At 39.5% G+C, this 19,502-nt stretch overlaps 2 protein-coding genes across 2 annotated transcripts; one reads left to right on the top strand and one right to left on the bottom strand.

The window, feature by feature from the left end:
- Positions 1–1,813: 1,813 nt before the first annotated feature.
- Positions 1,814–11,019, bottom strand: prox2 (prospero homeobox 2). The gene is made up of 5 exons (XM_039786141.1): positions 10,960–11,019; positions 7,872–9,494; positions 5,949–6,056; positions 4,269–4,463; positions 1,814–2,662 (listed from the first exon to the last, which is right to left on the bottom strand). Exons 2-5 carry the CDS (start codon positions 9,423–9,425, stop codon positions 2,495–2,497), a joined length of 2,025 nt encoding a protein of 674 aa, XP_039642075.1. The 5' UTR covers positions 9,426–9,494; positions 10,960–11,019; the 3' UTR covers positions 1,814–2,494.
- Positions 11,020–11,850: 831 nt separating this feature from the next.
- Positions 11,851–19,238, top strand: dlst (dihydrolipoamide S-succinyltransferase). The gene is made up of 15 exons (XM_039786142.1): positions 11,851–12,005; positions 12,976–13,009; positions 13,119–13,158; positions 13,497–13,558; positions 13,665–13,739; positions 13,906–13,961; positions 14,393–14,501; positions 14,597–14,770; positions 15,308–15,393; positions 15,532–15,629; positions 17,184–17,314; positions 17,723–17,796; positions 17,901–17,984; positions 18,139–18,306; positions 18,572–19,238. Exons 1-15 carry the CDS (start codon positions 11,943–11,945, stop codon positions 18,704–18,706), a joined length of 1,389 nt encoding a protein of 462 aa, XP_039642076.1. The 5' UTR covers positions 11,851–11,942; the 3' UTR covers positions 18,707–19,238.
- Positions 19,239–19,502: the final 264 nt, after the last annotated feature.

The raw sequence follows: 19,502 nt of genomic DNA on the forward strand, positions 1-19,502 counted from the left end.
ATTGACTGTACACAATCAGCCATGCTTTTTTAACCCACAAATGTATAATACAATGTTGACAATTATAAAAGATTTCACAGTGTCCGCTTCCCTGAAGTCCTTGCTGGTTGAAACAATTGATCAGTGTTGAAGAATCCCAGCAGTTCATTTTCTACACAGTGACAAGTGCACCCCTGTGTGGAGACTTTTGTACACAACAGAATCCGATGCTGCATATTCAACGGATTAAAACTGATTCATAGAGTAGATTTAATTTTAAAAGAATACTAGTGATCGGCTAAAATGTAAAAAGCTATTCATACACACTAAAGATTACCCTACTTGCACTGCAAGAGACGAGTCAATTGAGTTTGAGGCGAGCTCAGCTGTGTGTACTACAGCAGAGATTCACTAGATGATGCTGTTACTCTTTTCTGTTCATCTCTAAGAACTAAGCGATTAATTCAAATTTTGTTTTCATTTTTTCTCTTTCAGTGTGCGATTGAGAAAACTACAGCTTCATTAAAATCCTTATTTGTTTTTTTCTTTCATCAATGTACCTTTCTATGAGGTTAAAAGCATAACACAAATCTGTTCCACGACAGAACAGATTTGTTTTTGTTTACATTTTATGACGGCCTGTTGCCTTTTTACTTTTCATTTCATCTTCGTAACAAAGCATGCTGTGTTTTATCTGAGACTCTCTAATACAGAACATAATTTCCTATCGCGCTGCTGCTGTTCAAGTTGAAGCCTTGTCAGCCAGAGGCAGTCAAACAAACTGAAGGCATTTTCTTTGTTTTCTTTCATTATATCAGAGGTTACCAAGTCTTGTTCAGAAAATGTTACACAACAAATTAATTTGAGCAAAGCACTTTGGTTCGACCAGAGGCATTTAATTGAGCTGAGAATGTAAATCAATTTACTGAAGAAGACAGATCTAATTGAAAAGAAATATCTATTAAAAGATTAGTGAGGTTTATTGTCTCCAGTCTTTGTCATCATCCAATTCAACTAATGTTTTAATTTCCTTAATGTTATCATTTCTGATGTAATTGGTGCTTTGGTGCCTAATTGGTTTTCCTATTAAATGTTTGGTTTTGCGCACAGACAATGTAATCTCACACAGTGATAAGAAACAGTTTATAAAAGTGGTCCATGATGTTGTGCACTCCTGTCTTTATTCTCTTATTTTAAAGGCACCTTGTTGCCTTTTTGTTCAAGTTTAAGGGATACAATTACCTGTGGACATACAAGTATTGCTGTGCTAAATACAACAGAGTGAAATAAACAATTGGCGCTGCTGTGATTTTCTGGTTTATATTAAGCCCAAGGCATCCAACAAAGCTCATCTGTGATTTTTGTGACATCACTATACTTGCGTGTGCATGTGCTTGTGTGTTTGTGATCAGCGTGCTTTGAGTGGGTGCCTGGAAGAAAGAGTCAACGGGTTTGTGGAATTTTGCTTTGGTGGCACAACTGTGATATGAGGTCACCTCGGGCGTTAGTCATTTGGAGGGAATGCATTGTGGCTGTTTTTAAGACATGGCAGTTGTCCGCATCCGCACCGGCCACACAATGAATGCAGGCCTTAGAAAGTTGACTTGAATTGGCTTCGGTGAACAATGTGAACGGCATAGTTTGGGGGACATTTAACAGCTGGCTGGTGCACGTGGATTAGAGGCACCTTAGGGGCTCGGCAGTGGCTCACAGTATTTTCATAGGGAGAGTAAAACATTTACAACCAAATACAAAGCATATACCTGGTGTGTGTCTTCATGTATTGCCAAAGAACAGCATAACACACAAGTTGTATATTATAATTTAGTGCATCTTTAATTTTAATAATCATCCAGTACAATTTCTGTGAATGAAATATCGGAAAATGATTGTACTTTACATGACCTTTATACATGATAATAAAACCCATAACAGTCACTTGCATTATTTTCACATGCATATTCTGTCAAGCTAAAAGTTTACAACATAATTAAAGAACATTATGCAACATACAACAACAGCGTATGTACGTTTACACAACACACAGCTATCAAATTGAATTAAAAGCAAACTAATACTGACGGTAATTGCCAAAAAAAACTCTTCCAGTTCAGCTAAATCCGGCTACACTATAGTTTCACAATATCAAAAAGAATGATTACACTTTGTAAACATTTTGACACACCTACAAACTCAGTAACTCTCTAAATGTGTTGAGGCAGATTATACAAGTAAACACTAAACAATAGAATAAACCACAAGAGCATTAATACTTATGAATGATTGCTTGTTTGTAAAAGTAGAACATACAGCATTTTAGACTATAGATAGCTTATCAATATTTAAAAGTATGTGTCTGTGTGTGTTTTCACAGATCTTCAACATGATTAATTATCCAACATCTACATTTCACCTCACTAAAATGCACTACAAGAAAGGATGAAATAATACTGTCAAGTGACTAGTTCACTAGTTATACACAAGTTCATTCACGGTTATAATTCTCCACTTCAGTCTATAAATAGGAAGAGGTCTTGAACTCATCTGGAACGTCGCTGTCCAGTTTACAGATCACCTTGTATATGGCCTTTTTCCAAGAGGGGTCTGAATCTTTGGCTGCAGAAATGGCACTGTAAAACTCATGCAAGGTGATCTCAGAAACCTCCAGGAATCTGTCTGGCACCTGTAAAAGAGAACAAGTGGAAACGTATAAGATGAATCAATAAATCATATTCTAATAATGAAAAAGTACTTCATGTTATGCTGTGTTACAAGCATACTGAACAATCTGTCTTCAGTTTTCTCAAAGTCAAAAACATATGAAATGAAGACCTGTAGCGCAATTCTTCAAACACTCAAACTGATGAAAGGGAGCTCATCTCTTTGTTCTCTGCACACATACAATGAATGCAAGGCTGTGATCATTAGCTTTCATTTAGAGGCCTCTTTGATTAGCTTGTCTTGTTTTCTTGAACGTTAACTAACTACTGGTGAGCTTTCTTCCCACGGATTCTACCCAGCGCTGACAGGGCCAGTCAACAAAGCACGGTTCTGAATCCCACAAGGAATATGGCAAGAAGATTAAAATTATTTGATATAGGTTAGGTTTAGGTATGAACTTAGAAATAATTGTAGTAAGGATTTGATGCGGTTAAAGTTGGGCTAAGTATCCCATAACTACAGCAGGATTAAAACGCATCAACAAATGAAGTCTTGATGCAAGGGATGCTGGGAGAAACCCGCCCTGCAGCCCTTGTTTCCCATCCACTGACCAGTTAATACAACAGTTGTTGGCATACGTTATTTTTCTTTCCCCTCATCTCCTGACACAAAAGCATCCCTGGGAAAGGAATGTCTTGGTCCCAAGGTAAAGAAAACGGTCCCGTCCCTTTCCCACCAAACGGCCTTCTCCCTCGGAATCCACAGCGTCTTTCTCAGCATTCCGCATCAGTAGCAATCTCAGTCTCGCTCAGGCGTACTGGTCCTCTAATCCTGAGTTGTTTTAGTAGGATTTTGCGGCTTCCTCTTCCCACAGTTTGATAAAGCATCACTCTGGAGTTTAGATAATGGCTGTAAAGGCTGGCCAGCCACAGGTGCAGTGTGACACACAGGTCATAGCACGACATACGTGGCCATGGCTACATGCTGACAGGAGGGCATACTTCAGCAGGTTAGTAACTGCTGTGATGAATGTGTCAACTCCAATGCTTTAAAGGAATAGTTGGGCATTTTGGGAAATATGCTTATTCACTATCTGGCAGACTTAGATCCAAAGATTGATACCACTCTCATGTCTGTCTGTTAAATATCAAGCAACAGCCAGCAGCCAGTTATCTTAGCTTAGCATAATAAAAACAAGATGAAACAGCTAGTCTGGCTCTGTCCTAAGGTAACAAAATCCACCTACCACCACCTCCAGAGCCCACTAATTAAAAACAAAGAGGAAAAAAAAAAGAATTCAACAATTCATGGTTGCTGGGCAACTGCTGATAATTAAAAAAACAAGATATTACATGTTAATTAGTGAGCTTTAGAGGTGCTGGTCGATGGATTCTGTTACCTTCAGAGAGAGCCAGGCTACCTGTTTCCCCGTTTCCAGTCTTTATGCTAAGCTAAGCTAAACGGTTGCCATGAAACGAATAACCTTTTTCATCTGTCACACAGTGTACAGAATGAGAGCAGTACCTCTTTAGGCAAAACCTCATGAGCAAACATTCTGATAGAATCATCTCAACACAAACAATACAAATGGCAACATAAAAGAGGAATGACTAATGAGGGACACTTACGTGGAAGTCATTGGCTTTATTGTAGTGCATGTTCAGTGCCCGGAACAGCTCTGAGTCCCTGCTAACTGTCATGTCTTTGACATCACTGATGCCGTCAACGATAGCCTGGCGGGCAAACTTCTCCATCTGGATGTAGTAGAACTCCCTGAAGTTACTGAACCACTTGATCAGCTGAGAGGTGATGCAGCGGTTGAACTGGAAATGGAAAAGAAAACTTCACTTTATACCATTCATAAGCTTACAGCCGAGGATTCAAGGGTCATGCATTGACAATAATCTGTCTAGCTAAGTGTCCTTGAGCAAAACAATGAATCCCTAGCAGCTCCAGAAGTGCTTTTTGGACCTTTGATCTCTGAGTGAAGAAGGCAAAGGAAAGCAGAGACCATCCTTTTCGGGATTAATGAACTATGTCATTTCAGAATTTATTTAAGACTTCAATGAGAGCATACAAAAATTAAAAAGAATATTAATCTCCCTGCTTTTCAATTAAAAATCAAATGGCCGACTGATGCTTTGGCATTAGTCACCCTTTCCATAATTGACTGAAAGCCTGCATTTGGTACCTGTAGGGCAAAATGCCACCAAATGGTCTGTCACTCTACGCGACATTAATTGCTCTGAGCTTTTCCCACCAATGTCCGGGGTGAAAAAACATCTGTCAGGGCTCTGTATTTCTAAACTCAGTCTTGACATTAGTCTTGTTATTCTATCTCCTCATCCAGAAAGACAGAAAAAAATGCCTAAGGGCTGGGCAGGCATCAAAGACGCTTCTTCTCTCTGGTGTGGTGGGTGAGAAAGCGGCAGCATAAGGACAGAAGGAAGCTTCCCTCTCATTGACTCGGGCTGATAGGATGGAATCAGACACTGGGATTAGGTGCTCTTTTGTTCAGTGCCACTTCCCACCACAGGATTGTAAGCAAGGAGGAGACGTTCGCAGGGCTGCAGCAACAGCATCCTCCCCCCTGACCCCGGGGGTCAGAGCAGATTGAGAGGCAGGGGCCCGCACTGGCTCAAAGATCCAGGGCCACGGTGGAAGGAGAAAAGATAGGAGAGGAGATGGAAGAGAAACTCAAGAGAAAATTAGAAGGTAGGCAAGAGGGGAGGTAAGCGTGTGAGCTCATAAGCAGGAAGCATGTACTGTTCCTACTGGAAAAAAAATGTAAGAGAAGAAAGCAGAGATAAATAGGATGAATGAGAAGAACAAACAACAGGAGACAGATAAGGAGACAAGAGAGAAGACAAAAGAAGGAGATAGAAGAGGAGGCATGACACGAGCCCAAGGCCAAAATACACAGGATGTTGTGTTTAGGGCCAGCTCATCGCCGCCTGGTTGCTGCCGCACAAGTCTCTAATACCAACTCTCTGTTGACACTCAATAGCAATGCCTTGCCTACAGAGTCCTTTGTCACTCCATTTGCTGACTGGAGTGCCTTTTTTAAAGAGAGAATGCCCCTGTATCTCCCTCTGCCCCCAGGACATACTAGCAGCTCAGTGGCTTTGTTATTTAAACCCTCTGCGTTTTTGTTTCTCTCCTCCGACACACTGCTGATTTTTTTGTCCCAAACATACACTGACAAGTAGATACCCGGGAGTTAAACGCAGGGCAAACAACCCTGTTGGTTGTTTGCGACTTTAAATTAAAAAAGAGATTTATTTTATACAAAAAAAAATAATAATTACCTTGACATCAGGGAAGAAGGTTTTCAGCACATTGGAGCTGGGGTAGCGGGTGTAGAAGAACATTAGCTTTGCCTTCTTCAGATGGCTCGGGGTGAGACCCTCCTGGATGTTCACATTTATGTTAAGGCAGAAAAAACTGGCAATTAAATACAACACACAGCATACAGTCCTTTGCAAAGTGATAGCAGACCAGAGTATTGTGTTGCCTCAATCTTCAGCTAAATTGAATTTCCCTAAAGAACAGCTCGGCATTAACCAGGGAGTCAATAATGTGCTTATTGGCAAAACAGAATTACGAATTAGATTAGAGATTTTTAATTAGAAAGCGAAGCACTTCATGCCTGGATGTTATGACAGCTTGTTTAAAAATGTTTAGAAAAAATGAAGATGATTTTCTGATATAATTAAGTTGATTTAAAGACGACATATGTTGCTATGTATTTTTCCCTTGGCAAAAAAACTTTGCAAAAACTGAACATTTTGTAAAATGTTACAAAAAAGTAAAAAGTTACACATAATATATTTTCTAAATTGTTTCTTAGGTTATGTGGTAAAAAAAAATGGTGTAACATTCAACGTATATTTTCTTTATTGCCAATATTAATAAATGCAATACCTCCTCAAGCGTTCCCCCTATGGCAATGAAGATACTCAGAAGTATTTCCTCTGTAGTCCACCACCACCACCACGCCTTAGGTCATAATATTTCCTTATCAGGTCACCACGCCATACATTTATTAGGGAATCCTACCTTTGAAATATGGAAGTTTGGATGAAAGATTTATGTGGTATTGTTCAAAGAGAAGCAGAGCTCTTTGCTCCATAAAGATAAAGTGAATCCTGAGAGGCACCACATAATATTCCTTTATAACACTTTTGTGACTATTTTAGGATAATTTACTTTATAAAGAGTGATAGTAAACAAATCATTTATTTTAATTAACTTGGGCAAAGAAAGATGAAATGTAGATATTATTCGAATCATATTGATTGTGGATGTTAGCAATATAAATATAATAAATATAAATATATAAAAAAGAAGAAAAAAACATTTCCTGAATAGAACAACTTATCCCATGGGGACTTTCTTTGAGTTCCTATGAGGCAAAACAACTGTTATCTTGCACTCTATTTCAATCATGTACATTCTGACAAAGGTATCCAACAACAAATGCTCAAGACAAGAGCTCAAGTGTTATGGTTGGGAAGCACTTTTGGTTTCCACCAGCACTCAGATGTGACCTTTTAGATGCACCCCTATCACTCTGATGATGGAGAAACAGATCCTGCACCTTTTCAAGTCTGAAAAAATGATGCTTCCTGAAACAGAAACTGATGCTTTTTCAGCCTTTGAAAAATTGGCTTTTGTTCCTGGCAATTCTTATCAAAGCCTTGTATTCCTTTTTATTTGTCTTTTTCTAAACTTAAAGTCATTACTCTGCTCAGATTAAAGAAGATGCTATAATTTTCTATGGGGTTAGCAAGATCAAAGAAAAAATTCTCCTTGAAGTTTGTTACTGGAACTGCCCATGCTGCAATGAGCTTCAACCAGCCATTGTTCAAATGGAAGAGCTATATGATGAAGCGATATAGGGGGGTTGCATAAAATAAAAAGATAAATACAGTATATATGAGATATTATCAAGCATATTCTGCTCTAGCGGGAATAGAACAGAATATGATGTGACATCAAGATTTTTACTGCAAATTTGTGCAGGTAGATTGTTTTTGAAGTCTTAAAAAATAAATGTATTAGAAAATGTAGTCATTCTGTAATATGTGTTTTGTATTTACATAGTAAAGTCACTGTTTTTTCATTTGTTATCATCATTATTAAACAATATAGTTCTAAATCCTGCATCAAGAAAAGGCAAAAAGCAAAGCCACTCTGGCTCGAAATATTTCTTTTAAGTGAAAGGATATGTTGAGTGACATGTAGGGGTTTCGCTCAGCCATGCTCTGCAGTTCACCGCACTCGATCTTGACATGAGGGAGACACAGATTGTCGACCGTCACTGCCCCCAGGGCGGAGGGACGAGGGTGGTGGCCGAGGTGGCTGGATGTCACCTTGGACCTCATGGCGATGGTGTCCCAGGGCAGGTCCACTGAGTCGGGGGAGGTCCTGTCCATTGATGGGGGCATGCAAGGGAGACCCCCGAAGTTGGAATGGGGCCCGTATTTAAGAAGATGCTCTAGGATCTGACTGTCATGCAGAGGGGTGCTGTAATTGAACTGAAATGGTGTCTGGTGCACAGGATAGGGCCTCTTCACTGTCGGGGTGACTGAGCTCAGAGGGGTCACTGCCGGCTTGCGGACCACCAGTGACAGCGCCTCCGTCTGGTCCTGTGGGCTTTGAGCCTCAGATCGTTCATAATACTCCAAAGAGCGGGGTTTCACTGCAGCCTCCTCAGCATGGGGCTGTTCCTGGGTGGAGCCCACCTGCTGGCTCTTCCTGTCTGCACCCATGCTGAGCTGCATCTCTGGAGATGAGCACATGTGCTGCTGAGGGGACAGATCCAGCCCAGTGGAGGACACCTTCTTGAACACTTTGTCCACACAGTCATTCACAGCCCTGGAGAGCTCCTGCTTCAGGGTTTCCTGCAGGTTCTGACTTTCTCTCTGGTGTACCAGGTAACCAACTACTTTCATTCGGTCCTTACACTCTGCAGTCACTCTGCTATTCTTCCTTTCAAAATCATCTTCAGTGCTTACGTAGCGTGGCTCTGTGCTTTCTCCCATGGTGTCGTGCTCAACAGCGACTTCTGTCTCATCTCTGTCATTGTGTTCAGGGTCCTCCTGGTTGTAAACTTGAAGGAACTTTTCCTGGAGCTGACGCAACAGCCTCTGCATGCTGTGGAGCTGCTCTTTCAGCTTGTGACACTCCTCATCCTTGGTGTTGCAGTTATCACTACTGCTGCTTCCAGGTCTTCTGTTTGCCGGTCCTCCTACACTGTTTTCCTGATGTTGAGGCAACCGCTGCTTACGTTTGTTCTCTCTGTATGCTTCTCTGGCCTCTCTGGTGTCTCTGGCATCTGTGTCAGACCTCTCACTGTCTCCATGTTGCCTGCTGTTGGGAGAGCCCGCCATGACTCTGATAATGTTCTCCACTCTAGCTCTCTTTGCCTGCAGGTGGTCAGTCATGGGATGCTCCCCCTCCAGGCTGGCTCCTGTAGAAACATGACCGCTGGGGGAGGCAGCTTCCACCGTGCTGTCCTTTGAGGAGACGCTGCACTGGTCCTCCTGGCCGGAGTCAGCGGCAGTGGAGCTGGAAAGGTAGAAATGACTTTCATCTAGTGCCCTCTTGTTGTGGATTGTCTTGCGGAGGAGTTGAGAGATGATGGATCCGCTGGAGTACGAGGCCAGAGGCTCGTCATACATGTTTCTGCGGAAGCAAGGCAACATGACATCAGGTTTGTCGTCCTCTAGGCAGCATTCACTGGAGTTGTGCATGTTCTGGTCAGGAAGACTGAGGTTCATGCTCACTGAGAAAACTGGCTGCTTCGGCTACACACGTTGCGCAATCAGAGTTATGTGAAATGCAAGAATCTGAAAGGACAGAAAAGTGAAACACAGTTATGATAATAAATAATGAAAAAACACATTTTAAAATAAGACAAAAATGTGCTATAGCCCTTTATTTTTCTTAAATCCTGACATTCAAATCAAACTGTTATGACAAAACAATGCAATGTCTCTTTATGCTTTGGTTAGATAGCAAAGATAAAGTATATTAATTTGTAAAATGATTACCAGTACATTAATTAAATACATACAACATTCACAGGTAATTCTGTGTATTTTTGTTTAGAAAACCTGAAATGACACTTGTGATTTTAAAATTCCTACATTAACAAGCAAATGTAGAATTACTGTGTTACAGAAAATCAAAGAACCCTACATTATTTGCAAGATCCTCAGTTCTGTTAAAAAAATAAATAAAAAAGAAAGAAATTCTTGATCATAAAGGGAGTGTGTTCTTTTGTATCATTTCATCTTGAGGTAGTAGTAATGGATAACACAAAGGATAAAAAGAACAACTGTAATATTCATGAAAGGTAAATTCCAGCTTCTGAAAGCCACAGACCACGCACAAGAAACGGCTCTGTGTATACATTACATACAAGAGAAAGTATTATAAAAACATCTGCTTTCTTTGGTTGTCATCTTAAGGTATGATCAAGAGATGATCTTCATTGGTAAAAAAAAAAAATTCTATGGTCACTGGCTTCATTACTTTAAAAATGTATTTTATAATATTTTTTGTGCTGTAACACATTAACTCACAACATGGACTGCAAGTGCATTGTTAAACTAATTAAAAAATACTTCTGAATGAAACGATGCACTTGAAAAGTACAGATTCTACTATTTATTTCTAGACATTGGATTCTATATCAGTCCCACTTACATTTCTATTTCTTACTTTTAATATAATTAAACATTCTATCAGAAAGACCAAACTCCTTTAAGAAAACATTTGTAAAAACATTTCAGTTATTTCACAGAGCAAAGTTTGAAACAATTTAATTCTCTCATAAATTGTTTGTTTCCTTTACTCTTTACATTTTGAAAATGCCATGCAGTATACTGTAACAGGCTGTAGACCTACTGTTTGTGAATAAATTGTGAATTAGCTGATGCCCACCTGAAGAACATAAAATGTAGCTACAATTATTTTTTTTAAATGTGAAACTAATTTGTATATGAAACTATAATCTCAATAATCAAACCAAATATTTTGTTTAGTTATACAAACTGAAACATTCACTTAATAGTCAATAAACACTTGATAACTTAATTAAAAACTCACCAAACGTAATTATAGTTGTCAACTGTACTGTAAAAGCATCCTTCAGAGTGTCAAAAGCACCTCTCGTGAAAAACCACTAAACTCCAGTGATGAGTTTTTAAGCGGTGTGAGTTGCAGCCATGCACTTTGTCACACTACAGGGCTGCAGTTTAACCACGATCACAGAGAGAGACAGAGTGAGCGGCTGTGATGGGACCTTACCTGTTGCGCTGGGAAGTGCTGCCGAGCTGATGGCCTGCGCACACTGTGAGATGGGCAGTAGCAGTGCAGGAGAGTCGAGGCATCAGACGGAGCTGGGGCGTGGCCATGTGAAAGCAATGAGGTGGTCACACATCACCCACATAATGTCAAGAGGAAGAAAGTATGTGTAAGGTATTGGACTAATAGCTAGTAGTCTCGTAGAAAGTGATTTTCAACAGCCTGTCCGGAATTACCAAAAATAGGTAATTTAGAAATGCATGCCAGCCCATATATGCATAGGCCAATAATTCGGATTCATCTAGCCTATAACTGAAATAATGTACATGCATATAGGATGTAGGGTCTATAGACTAATATATTGCTATTATTTAATCAGTCAATTATTTTTGTTTTGTCTTCAAAGCGTAATTGTACCAATTGGTAGCCCAGAGACACAATAAAACACAAAGCACACACAAACACAAAGACGACAGGAGTGAAAACGAAAGTACACGTAATTATTAATCAAAAATATCAAATATATATATATTTATTTATATATATATTCTCTATCCAGCATATTTGAAGGTAGGCCTACTGGTTTACTCAAAGATTAGCTTTGTCAGTTTCAAAAAATCATCTGAACTTATATGTTAGCTATTCCAATATTTTCTTACCTATACATTGCTTCATCTTATCTTAGGCTACCTTATCTTATTTCTATTCTAAACTCTGTTTTACGTTGTTACCTATGGCTGTCTGTGAAGGTGGTTGAAGGTGCACCGTATTTTCACTTTATTTGTAGATTATTTCTCAGTGACCATGTAGTGACAGTAGTGTAGAGGGGTAGAGGGGACCACGGTGAGGATTCCCCCCTCCTCCCCCTTCCACTCGGAGCACTTGGTTTATCCCACACTACTTCCTCGCATCTTTCCGCGTCAGGGTTGTCGGTGTGACCGGAGTTCCCTTCCGTTCCGCTGACAGGCTGCTGTCACACAGCCACCATGTTATCCCATTCCCGGTGTCTCACCAGGAATTTTGGCCGTTCCTTCTCTGCCATCCGCCAGGTAGGCAACAAGCAAATAAAATGTTGTCGTGGCCACTCGCTAGATGACTCCTCTCTGGCTGCGGGCGAAGGCGCAGCTTCTGTGTGTTCAAGTCTGTCAGAGCTACCATTAGCATTAGCATTAGCTGTAGGCCACGATCAGGCCGTAACATTGTAAGCCAAGGACAATATGACACTTTCCTTCACAAGTATTTGCTTAAGACAGTATTGCATCAGTGCTCTCTGTGTTGAGTTGGTCTCTCGTTTTGACATGAACGTTAAAGTTGTTTGACCTAGCTACGCAGAAAATATCTTGTCGCAAACTTATCAAATACTAACGTTAGCCACACTAAGCTAAATTAACTGGAAGGTTAGCTAAGTGCTTTTAGCTGTCATGCTGAGGTCATATTGTGGTTTATGAGAGAAAACAACGCCCAGTTTAACTAACTTAATGGAATTATAATGGTGTCAATATTTTTTTTTTCGTCTAGTGTCATCCTACATTTTTGTCGCTGCATTAGAAGCTAAAGTTAGGTAAGCAAAGTCAAATGTCAGCGAAGTCCTAATTGTCTGCCTGTCAGTGAAATTAGTAGTTGATAATTAAGCTTTAATGCAGCTGTTCAAGTAACGTTAGCTGCTTAAATAAAATATATATATTATGCATTTTCTGATGCAGCTCTAATCCAAAACCACAGAAGCCACGTTTGCCAGATAATGCATTGATTAGCCAATGTCAAAGGTCGTCGTTTAGCGCGTAGAAGTGACCTTTGACCGACAGCACTTACTTATCTCCCTGTTGATGACACCATTGCCATTTATGCACAATCCGAAATGTTATTTATGTTCGCTGTTAAACATAGTTATATTGACCTTGATGTAAATTTTTCAATGTTGTCAAATTTTCCAGACATTGTTGAGTCGTTGATCTGCACAATACTTCACATTAAAAAAGTTACAGACGTTTAGTAATGCCTAACTTTATCTTGTCACAGGGGAATAACGCATTATCTCGTCGGGCCACCGCAGGTATGTCTTGTTACTGTTGAAGCGTGAAGTCTGAAATCCCAATTTTTTCTTTCGGATAGTCCTGCTGCAAGAAGTTATTAACACATTTCCCTTTTAAAATTTCTTACAGCTCTATCAGCTAGCCATTCTATTATTTTGAGCAGCAATGTGTAAGTACATTTACTCATAAAAACATTTAACTATTTGAAGAGACAAGCTACTTTACTGTGAGAATGTAAGTACACCATTCACACCGTAGATATGATGAATGACTTGACATGGACAGTCTTCAGTCGTCAACGCTGGTTCACAAAGTGTCATACCTATGCCAGCCATGCACTGTCATGAACCTATTTTCCAATTATGAGTATAGCATGTGCTGTTTCATACACACAAGCCAAATCTGAATCATAATATTTTTTTGCACTCTTGGGTGATACATTTAAGTAGTTTTGGGGATTTGTATTACTTGTCTGAATTTATAAAAAATGGTGTGTTTTATTTTTAGAAAATCTGATCCCCGGTCCAGCGTCTTCCAAATCCAGTACTTCAGGACGTCTGTAGCCTACAGTATGTTTGGGCCTGCATGCCTTTCATTTCTGCACTTATCTGAAGCTCAACCACTGATGTGTGGTGTGAAGAAATGCATCTCCTTTGACTTGTCTTTGTTCTCCAGGAGATGAAGTTGTCACAGTCAAGACCCCTGCGTTTGCAGAATCTGTCACAGAGGGGGACGTGAGGTGGGAGAAAGGTAACTCCTTTTATTAATTAGCATACATTAGTAGCTTCTGACCCTGTAAAGGATAAGAGGTTACAGATGATGAATGGATGGATGCTTCTGATACAGATAACAACCAAATTAAACAAAAGGTAGTCAGTTTTCTCTCGGATGCCAAAATAAAGCTTTCTCCCTACAGCTGTTGGAGACACCGTCGCTGAGGATGAGGTGGTGTGTGAAATTGAGACTGATAAGGTAAAACTAAGTAAATCCCACCATGTTTTTGATTGCTGTTAGTTGTTGGGCCTTGCCTGCAAAAGTAAAAGCCTTCAGAGTGTGTGGCATAGCATGAATCAAAGTATTGGGGCATGTTCTTTTCCTAAAATAGCACTCCATTTTATCCTTTTAAAAATTCATATTTGTGGGGCCCGGTGCGAGAGACAAGAATAAAGGCAAATCATTACTGAAGTGTGTCACTTTCTCCTGACTGTGAATCTTTTAAAATAATTTCTTATATGAACTTTTGGTGAGAGTTAAGTTTTAACTTAAATAAATGCATGCAGTTATTACTTCGGCACCAGCCAAATCACATCATGTATGCTATTTAGAAAATATCCTAGAACTATTTACATTATTATTTTTTTAAACATACAATTATTTTGACTGTTTTTTTTCCCTGCCATCAGACATCAGTGCAGGTTCCGTCTCCTGCTGCTGGGGTGATTGAGGAGCTTTTGGTCCCTGATGGGGGGAAGGTCGAGGGAGGAACTGCGCTCTTTAAGCTTCGAAAAGGAGGTCGTTATTGTATTTTCATTGAAAATTTTACGACTTTGACAATAGTAATACTTTAAAGTCTGCCTTATCCTAACTGTTCAGCTCTGTCTCTTTAGCTGGTGCTCCCAAAGCTGCAGAAGCTCCAAAAGCAGAGGCCCCGGTGGCTGCAGCTCCTCCACCACCTTCTGCTACTCCCCCTCTACCTTCTCCCCCCTCAGCTGTGGGCCCCATTCCCACCACTATGCCCCCTGTGCCACCTGTGCCAGCACATGCTATGGACAGCAAACCAGGTTAGTTGTCATGAGACAGACGGTCTGTGTCATGTGAGAACTGTTTTGCTTGACATCTGTGCTCTTGACCTCTAGCTTACATGATTACTCATTGTAGACACTGGCTTTCACCAGTTCCACTAAACTGATGTTTACAGATACTAACTGCTTCGTTATGTCTTTCTCATAGTTTTTCTTCAAGTCTTTACTAGTCTTTACTAGTTTCTATGTATAGTTAAGTAATGATTATTCTATTTTTGATATATTGTGTTGCCTGTTGTACTTGAATAGATATAAAATTTGCACTGACACTGTCTTGCACTATGATACCACTGCACCTTTCTGCATTTTTTCCACAACGCTCCTTTAAACATGCTACAACCAAACTTTACTGTAATAGCACACTATTGATATCTTCCTTTGTATTTTTGTAGTATGTGTGCGTGGATGTCATATGTCTGTGTGCTTATGTGTATGTATGTTCTGTATAAGCTATTGGACACCTTAATATCCTTCGTGATAAATAAAGTATCTCTATCTATCTATCTTTGTATCTAGTTTCTGCCATCAAGCCGACTCCCGCTCCAGCTGTACCAATGGCTCAAGCTGAGGGAGGGGCTAAAGCAGCCAGGACAGAGAGCAGGGTAAAGTGCAAAAATCACCACTACACCTAAATAACATTTAGGAGTATCTGATGACTGATTACGTGTTTAATGGTCTAGTACAGTAATAGTTGGGAACAGAGTCTTAATAATTCAGATAAATCTTGTTTTTCGTTTTAGGTTAAGATGAACCGCATGAGACTGAGAATTGCCCAGAGACTGAAGGAAGCCCAAAACACCTGCGCTATGCTGACTACGTTTAATGAGGTCGACATGAGGTAGGAAATTCTAAATAAGTTGACCTATATTTTTTTAGCCCTCAATGCTATTTTAGATATCAAATGTGAAATGTGCTCCGCTGCATTAACGCATATATTGAAGCGATTGAAGGAAAAAGACCTTATAGAGTGTAGGAGTCCAAATCTGTTTAAATAGCTATAAACATGTTTGTAAGTGTGCAGTACGCACACTGTATACAGTACATATTGTATGCACATCCGTGTTAAAAGCCAAAACAACACTTGCACAAATGGTTATGGATTGGAATCTGCCCAATAGGAAAAGCTTTTTGAAACTCAATATCCTCTTAAACACTGGAATGTAAATATTTGGTCGTAATGCCATCTAAAACGAAGATAAGAATTGTTAAAACAGATTTTATTAATTTACAAGGAAATGTTATTGTCTGCACTTGCCCCCTGTGCTGAAGAGGACACTTTGAGGATTTCTCTTCCCCACAAATGTGTGGTGTCAGCTTTCAGCTATTCAGGGTTTTCTATGTATCCTAATTAGATTGACATTGACGGTCTGGAGGAAGACTTCCCATGCTAGGGCTCATCTGGAGCCGAAGGAGCTAGTCAGAGCAGGAGGCTGGAGCATCTGTAGGGGCCCACAGAGACCTGCACCCTGAGTGGAAGAGCTGCCTCAACTGATATGGGCTTTTATGACAGCCCAATAAGATTTACAGGCTCTAGAAAGTGAAGATTTTTATCGCTTCTTCTCTCCTTTCTCGGAGAGTCTGTGTCTTGGGAGGGGCTAATTATGTTAGCGGAGAAACCCTAGAGCTTCAACAGGGTTAGAGACAGGAAAACAAACAATTAAAAAGAGAGATACATGAGAAAAATGAGCAATGATGAAACGATTAGCGGGCCAATTTCAATAGCTTTAATCCACCGCGATCTGTAATAGCATTCTTTTATAGCCATAAAAGGCAGTGTTTTTTTCTTTCCTTTTTTAAGAGATTTTAGATTGTGACCTATATCTTTCATAACATAGTTACAATATTTGAAAAACTTTTTTTCATGGAGTTTCTAGTATATCTGTTTCTAGTTTATCTTAGAGGTTAGTATAACATTAGGCTTCTATTTAAATGTGTGATAACCTATACTGTGGATTGTCTTATTTGAGCTAATAAATAGTGTTTTTTTTTTTATTGCACATGGTTTATAAATTACTGCTGTTTTTTTGTACACTTGGCAACAAAGCAGTAACACTTAAAAACCCTTCAAATACATTGAAAAGGATTTTAATAACAGTTCATCCGTCTGTCTATAGTGAAGCTATAGTCGGCCAAACACAATTTGCCTTTTGAATTTCAGTAATTTAGAGTCACGGGTATGATATTTTTAAGTCATTCTTAAAGCACCTCTGTATTTTCCATGTTTTGAAATGAATGTGTATTTAAATCCCCAAATCTTTTTTTTTCTCTTAGAATTTTCTCCTTTTTATGTTCATAACAAGCATCATATTCAGCATCCTGTAGGCTTCAACCCTGCTTCTTTCCTTAATGCCAATTGTTAGTTGATCTATGTTATGTTTCTATTTCCCTGCAGCAACATCACAGAGCTGAGGAAGACTTACAAAGATGCCTTCCTGAAAAAGCATAACATCAAGTTGGGCTTCATGTCTGCGTTTGTGAAAGCTGCTGCCTACGCTCTGGCTGACCAACCTGCTGTCAACGCTGGTATAGAATCAACCTTAAAAGACTGAGAAACCTCACTTTGTGGTGTCAGTTTGATGTCTTTGCACATATGTGTACAAGTCAGTGCAAATGTGTCTGGTGAAGAAAACGATTTAAGTTTCAGTATATTTCGCTGCAAACCTCAAACCTTTTTTACTGCCTTTAGACCACCCTGACCTATTTAGATATACCGCAATGAAGCACGGGGAGGGGTCTGTATTGCTGTCTTTTACAAATCAAAAATAGCCTGTGGATTTCACCTTCCACGGCTTTTTGCTTGCATGTAACAGAAAATGGCACACATGAAAAGGAAATCAATCTTGGTGAAAACGTAGTGAATATTTACTTACGTTTTGTCCTGTATACACTTTTCTTCTGTGTACAATGATTCAACTTTCTTTGTGTTTTCAGTAATTGATGACACAACCAAAGAGATTGTGTACAGGGACTACGTCGACATCAGTGTGGCTGTGGCCACGCCAAAGGTGAGACAAGCACATTATATGGTTATGCTAAGTGCAAGTGCTTGATAGTCCACTCGTCTTTAACGTGAAGGGCAGAAAATTCAGTCGTATAACTCTTCTCTCAGGGTCTGGTGGTTCCTGTAATCCGAAGCGTAGAGGGAATGAATTTTACTGATATTGAGAAGGCCATCAATTTGTTGGGAGAAAAGGTAATATTTTAAATTGTATATTATGTCATATTTTGAGTCATGTGTTTGCTTGTAGTTCATTATTCTTATTTTTCATACCCTTGTTGTGAAAGTTTCTTATCTTGAGATTTTCCTCAATGTGAGATTGATCTTAATTTTGGATGTGTGTTCGTAGGCCCGTAAGAACGAGCTGGCTGTTGAAGATATGGACGGAGGAACCTTTACCATCAGCAACGGTGGCGTGTTTGGGTCCATGTTCGGCACACCTATAATCAATCCACCACAGTCTGCTATTTTAGGCATGCATGGCATCTTTGACAGGCCGGTAGCAGTCGGTGGCAAGGTTCGTTTCCTCAATGTAATACATCAAATACACACTGTATTTAGCAATAGAATGGTCACACACGGAAATGAACTAAATGATCAGAGAATCAAAGGATAATTGAATTGATAAACTTGGTGTTTTTAACTTTTTAAAAAATGGGTTTGGTTTGTTAAATCTCTGTCATACATCACAGCTGTTTGCTAATTATCAAACATTCACTGGTGTTAGTATTTCAAATCTTATATGCATTGACTCCTTTTCTCTTGTTTTCCACTTTGTTTAGGTGGAGATCCGTCCCATGATGTATGTTGCCCTGACGTACGACCATCGTCTGATTGATGGAAGAGAGGCCGTCACTTTCCTGCGCAAGATCAAGTCAGTGGTGGAGGACCCCAGGGTGCTGCTCCTTGACATGTAAATCCTAGTGCACTCCTGGCCCAACCAAATAAACCACCCTAAACAAACAGTGGCTGTATTCACCTGATGAACATTACCGTAACTGCAGATGTTGTATTGGTTAACTAGAAAAAAGAATTTTTGGAGAACAGTTGAGTTGTACAATGGACATTTGTAAGGCAGCCAGTGATAAACAGTTTGCTGCTGTTGTGGAGAAATGTCGGGGCTTGGGGTTTCTGTGGTGCTGGTCTCTAGATCAAAAAAGGATATTCTATTACTTCCACGCCAAATGTCATTTTATTACTTATTGAGAAATGAATGAAAAACCTAGATAAACTCCATAGTATCATTTCATTATTTTGGTTTAGAGAAGAAGAATAAACACACATTGGGCCGGAAACCAAGAAACACTATGTTCTTAATTGTCCAAAGTGAAGAAATTCACTGAGAATTTATGCTATCTGTTTCACAAAAATGAGGGAAATTCTCTCTATCCTGTGTAAGAGACTATTTAAAAAAAGAGAGTTTTAAACAATAAAAGCTGCATTACTCGACTGTTTTTTTTTTTTTTTTTTGTAACTAACAGGGTAGCTAAATTTACAAGAATAAACCGCACCCATTAAAATTAAACCAACATTAAAATTAGTAGTTAACTCTTACTAAGATTATTGTTAGGTGATGTTCGCTGCTTATCATGCAGTATACCTTGAAAACATTTAACTCGTCACAGTGTAAATGGGCTGTGGACATTGGTCAACTAAAAAAGTAATACCTTAACCCTTGTGTTATTTAAACTCGAAAAAATTTTATATAGAAAA

The sequence above is a fragment of the Perca fluviatilis genome, chromosome 20 (assembly GCF_010015445.1).
Source record: "Perca fluviatilis chromosome 20, GENO_Pfluv_1.0, whole genome shotgun sequence".
NCBI lineage: Eukaryota > Metazoa > Chordata > Actinopteri > Perciformes > Percidae > Perca > Perca fluviatilis.

What these genes read in the sequence shown, in the direction of transcription:
- dlst (XM_039786142.1), top strand. Translation starts at nt 11,943, where the DNA reads ATGTTATCCCATTCCCGGTGTCTCACCAGGAATTTTGGCCGTTCCTTC. An exon ending in GGACGTGAGGTGGGAGAAAG is followed by an intron (nt 13,740 to 13,905) that starts GTAACTCCTTTT and finishes TTCTCCCTACAG; the next exon opens with CTGTTGGAGACACCGTCGCT. An exon ending in TCAATTTGTTGGGAGAAAAG is followed by an intron (nt 17,985 to 18,138) that starts GTAATATTTTAA and finishes GTGTGTTCGTAG; the next exon opens with GCCCGTAAGAACGAGCTGGC.
- prox2 (XM_039786141.1), bottom strand. Translation starts at nt 9,425, where the DNA reads ATGAACCTCAGTCTTCCTGACCAGAACATGCACAACTCCAGTGAATGC. An exon ending in ACCCCTACATGTCACTCAAC is followed by an intron (nt 6,057 to 7,871) that starts ATATCCTTTCAC and finishes ATAAATGTGAAC; the next exon opens with ATCCAGGAGGGTCTCACCCC. An exon ending in ATAAAGCCAATGACTTCCAC is followed by an intron (nt 2,663 to 4,268) that starts GTAAGTGTCCCT and finishes TCTCTTTTACAG; the next exon opens with GTGCCAGACAGATTCCTGGA.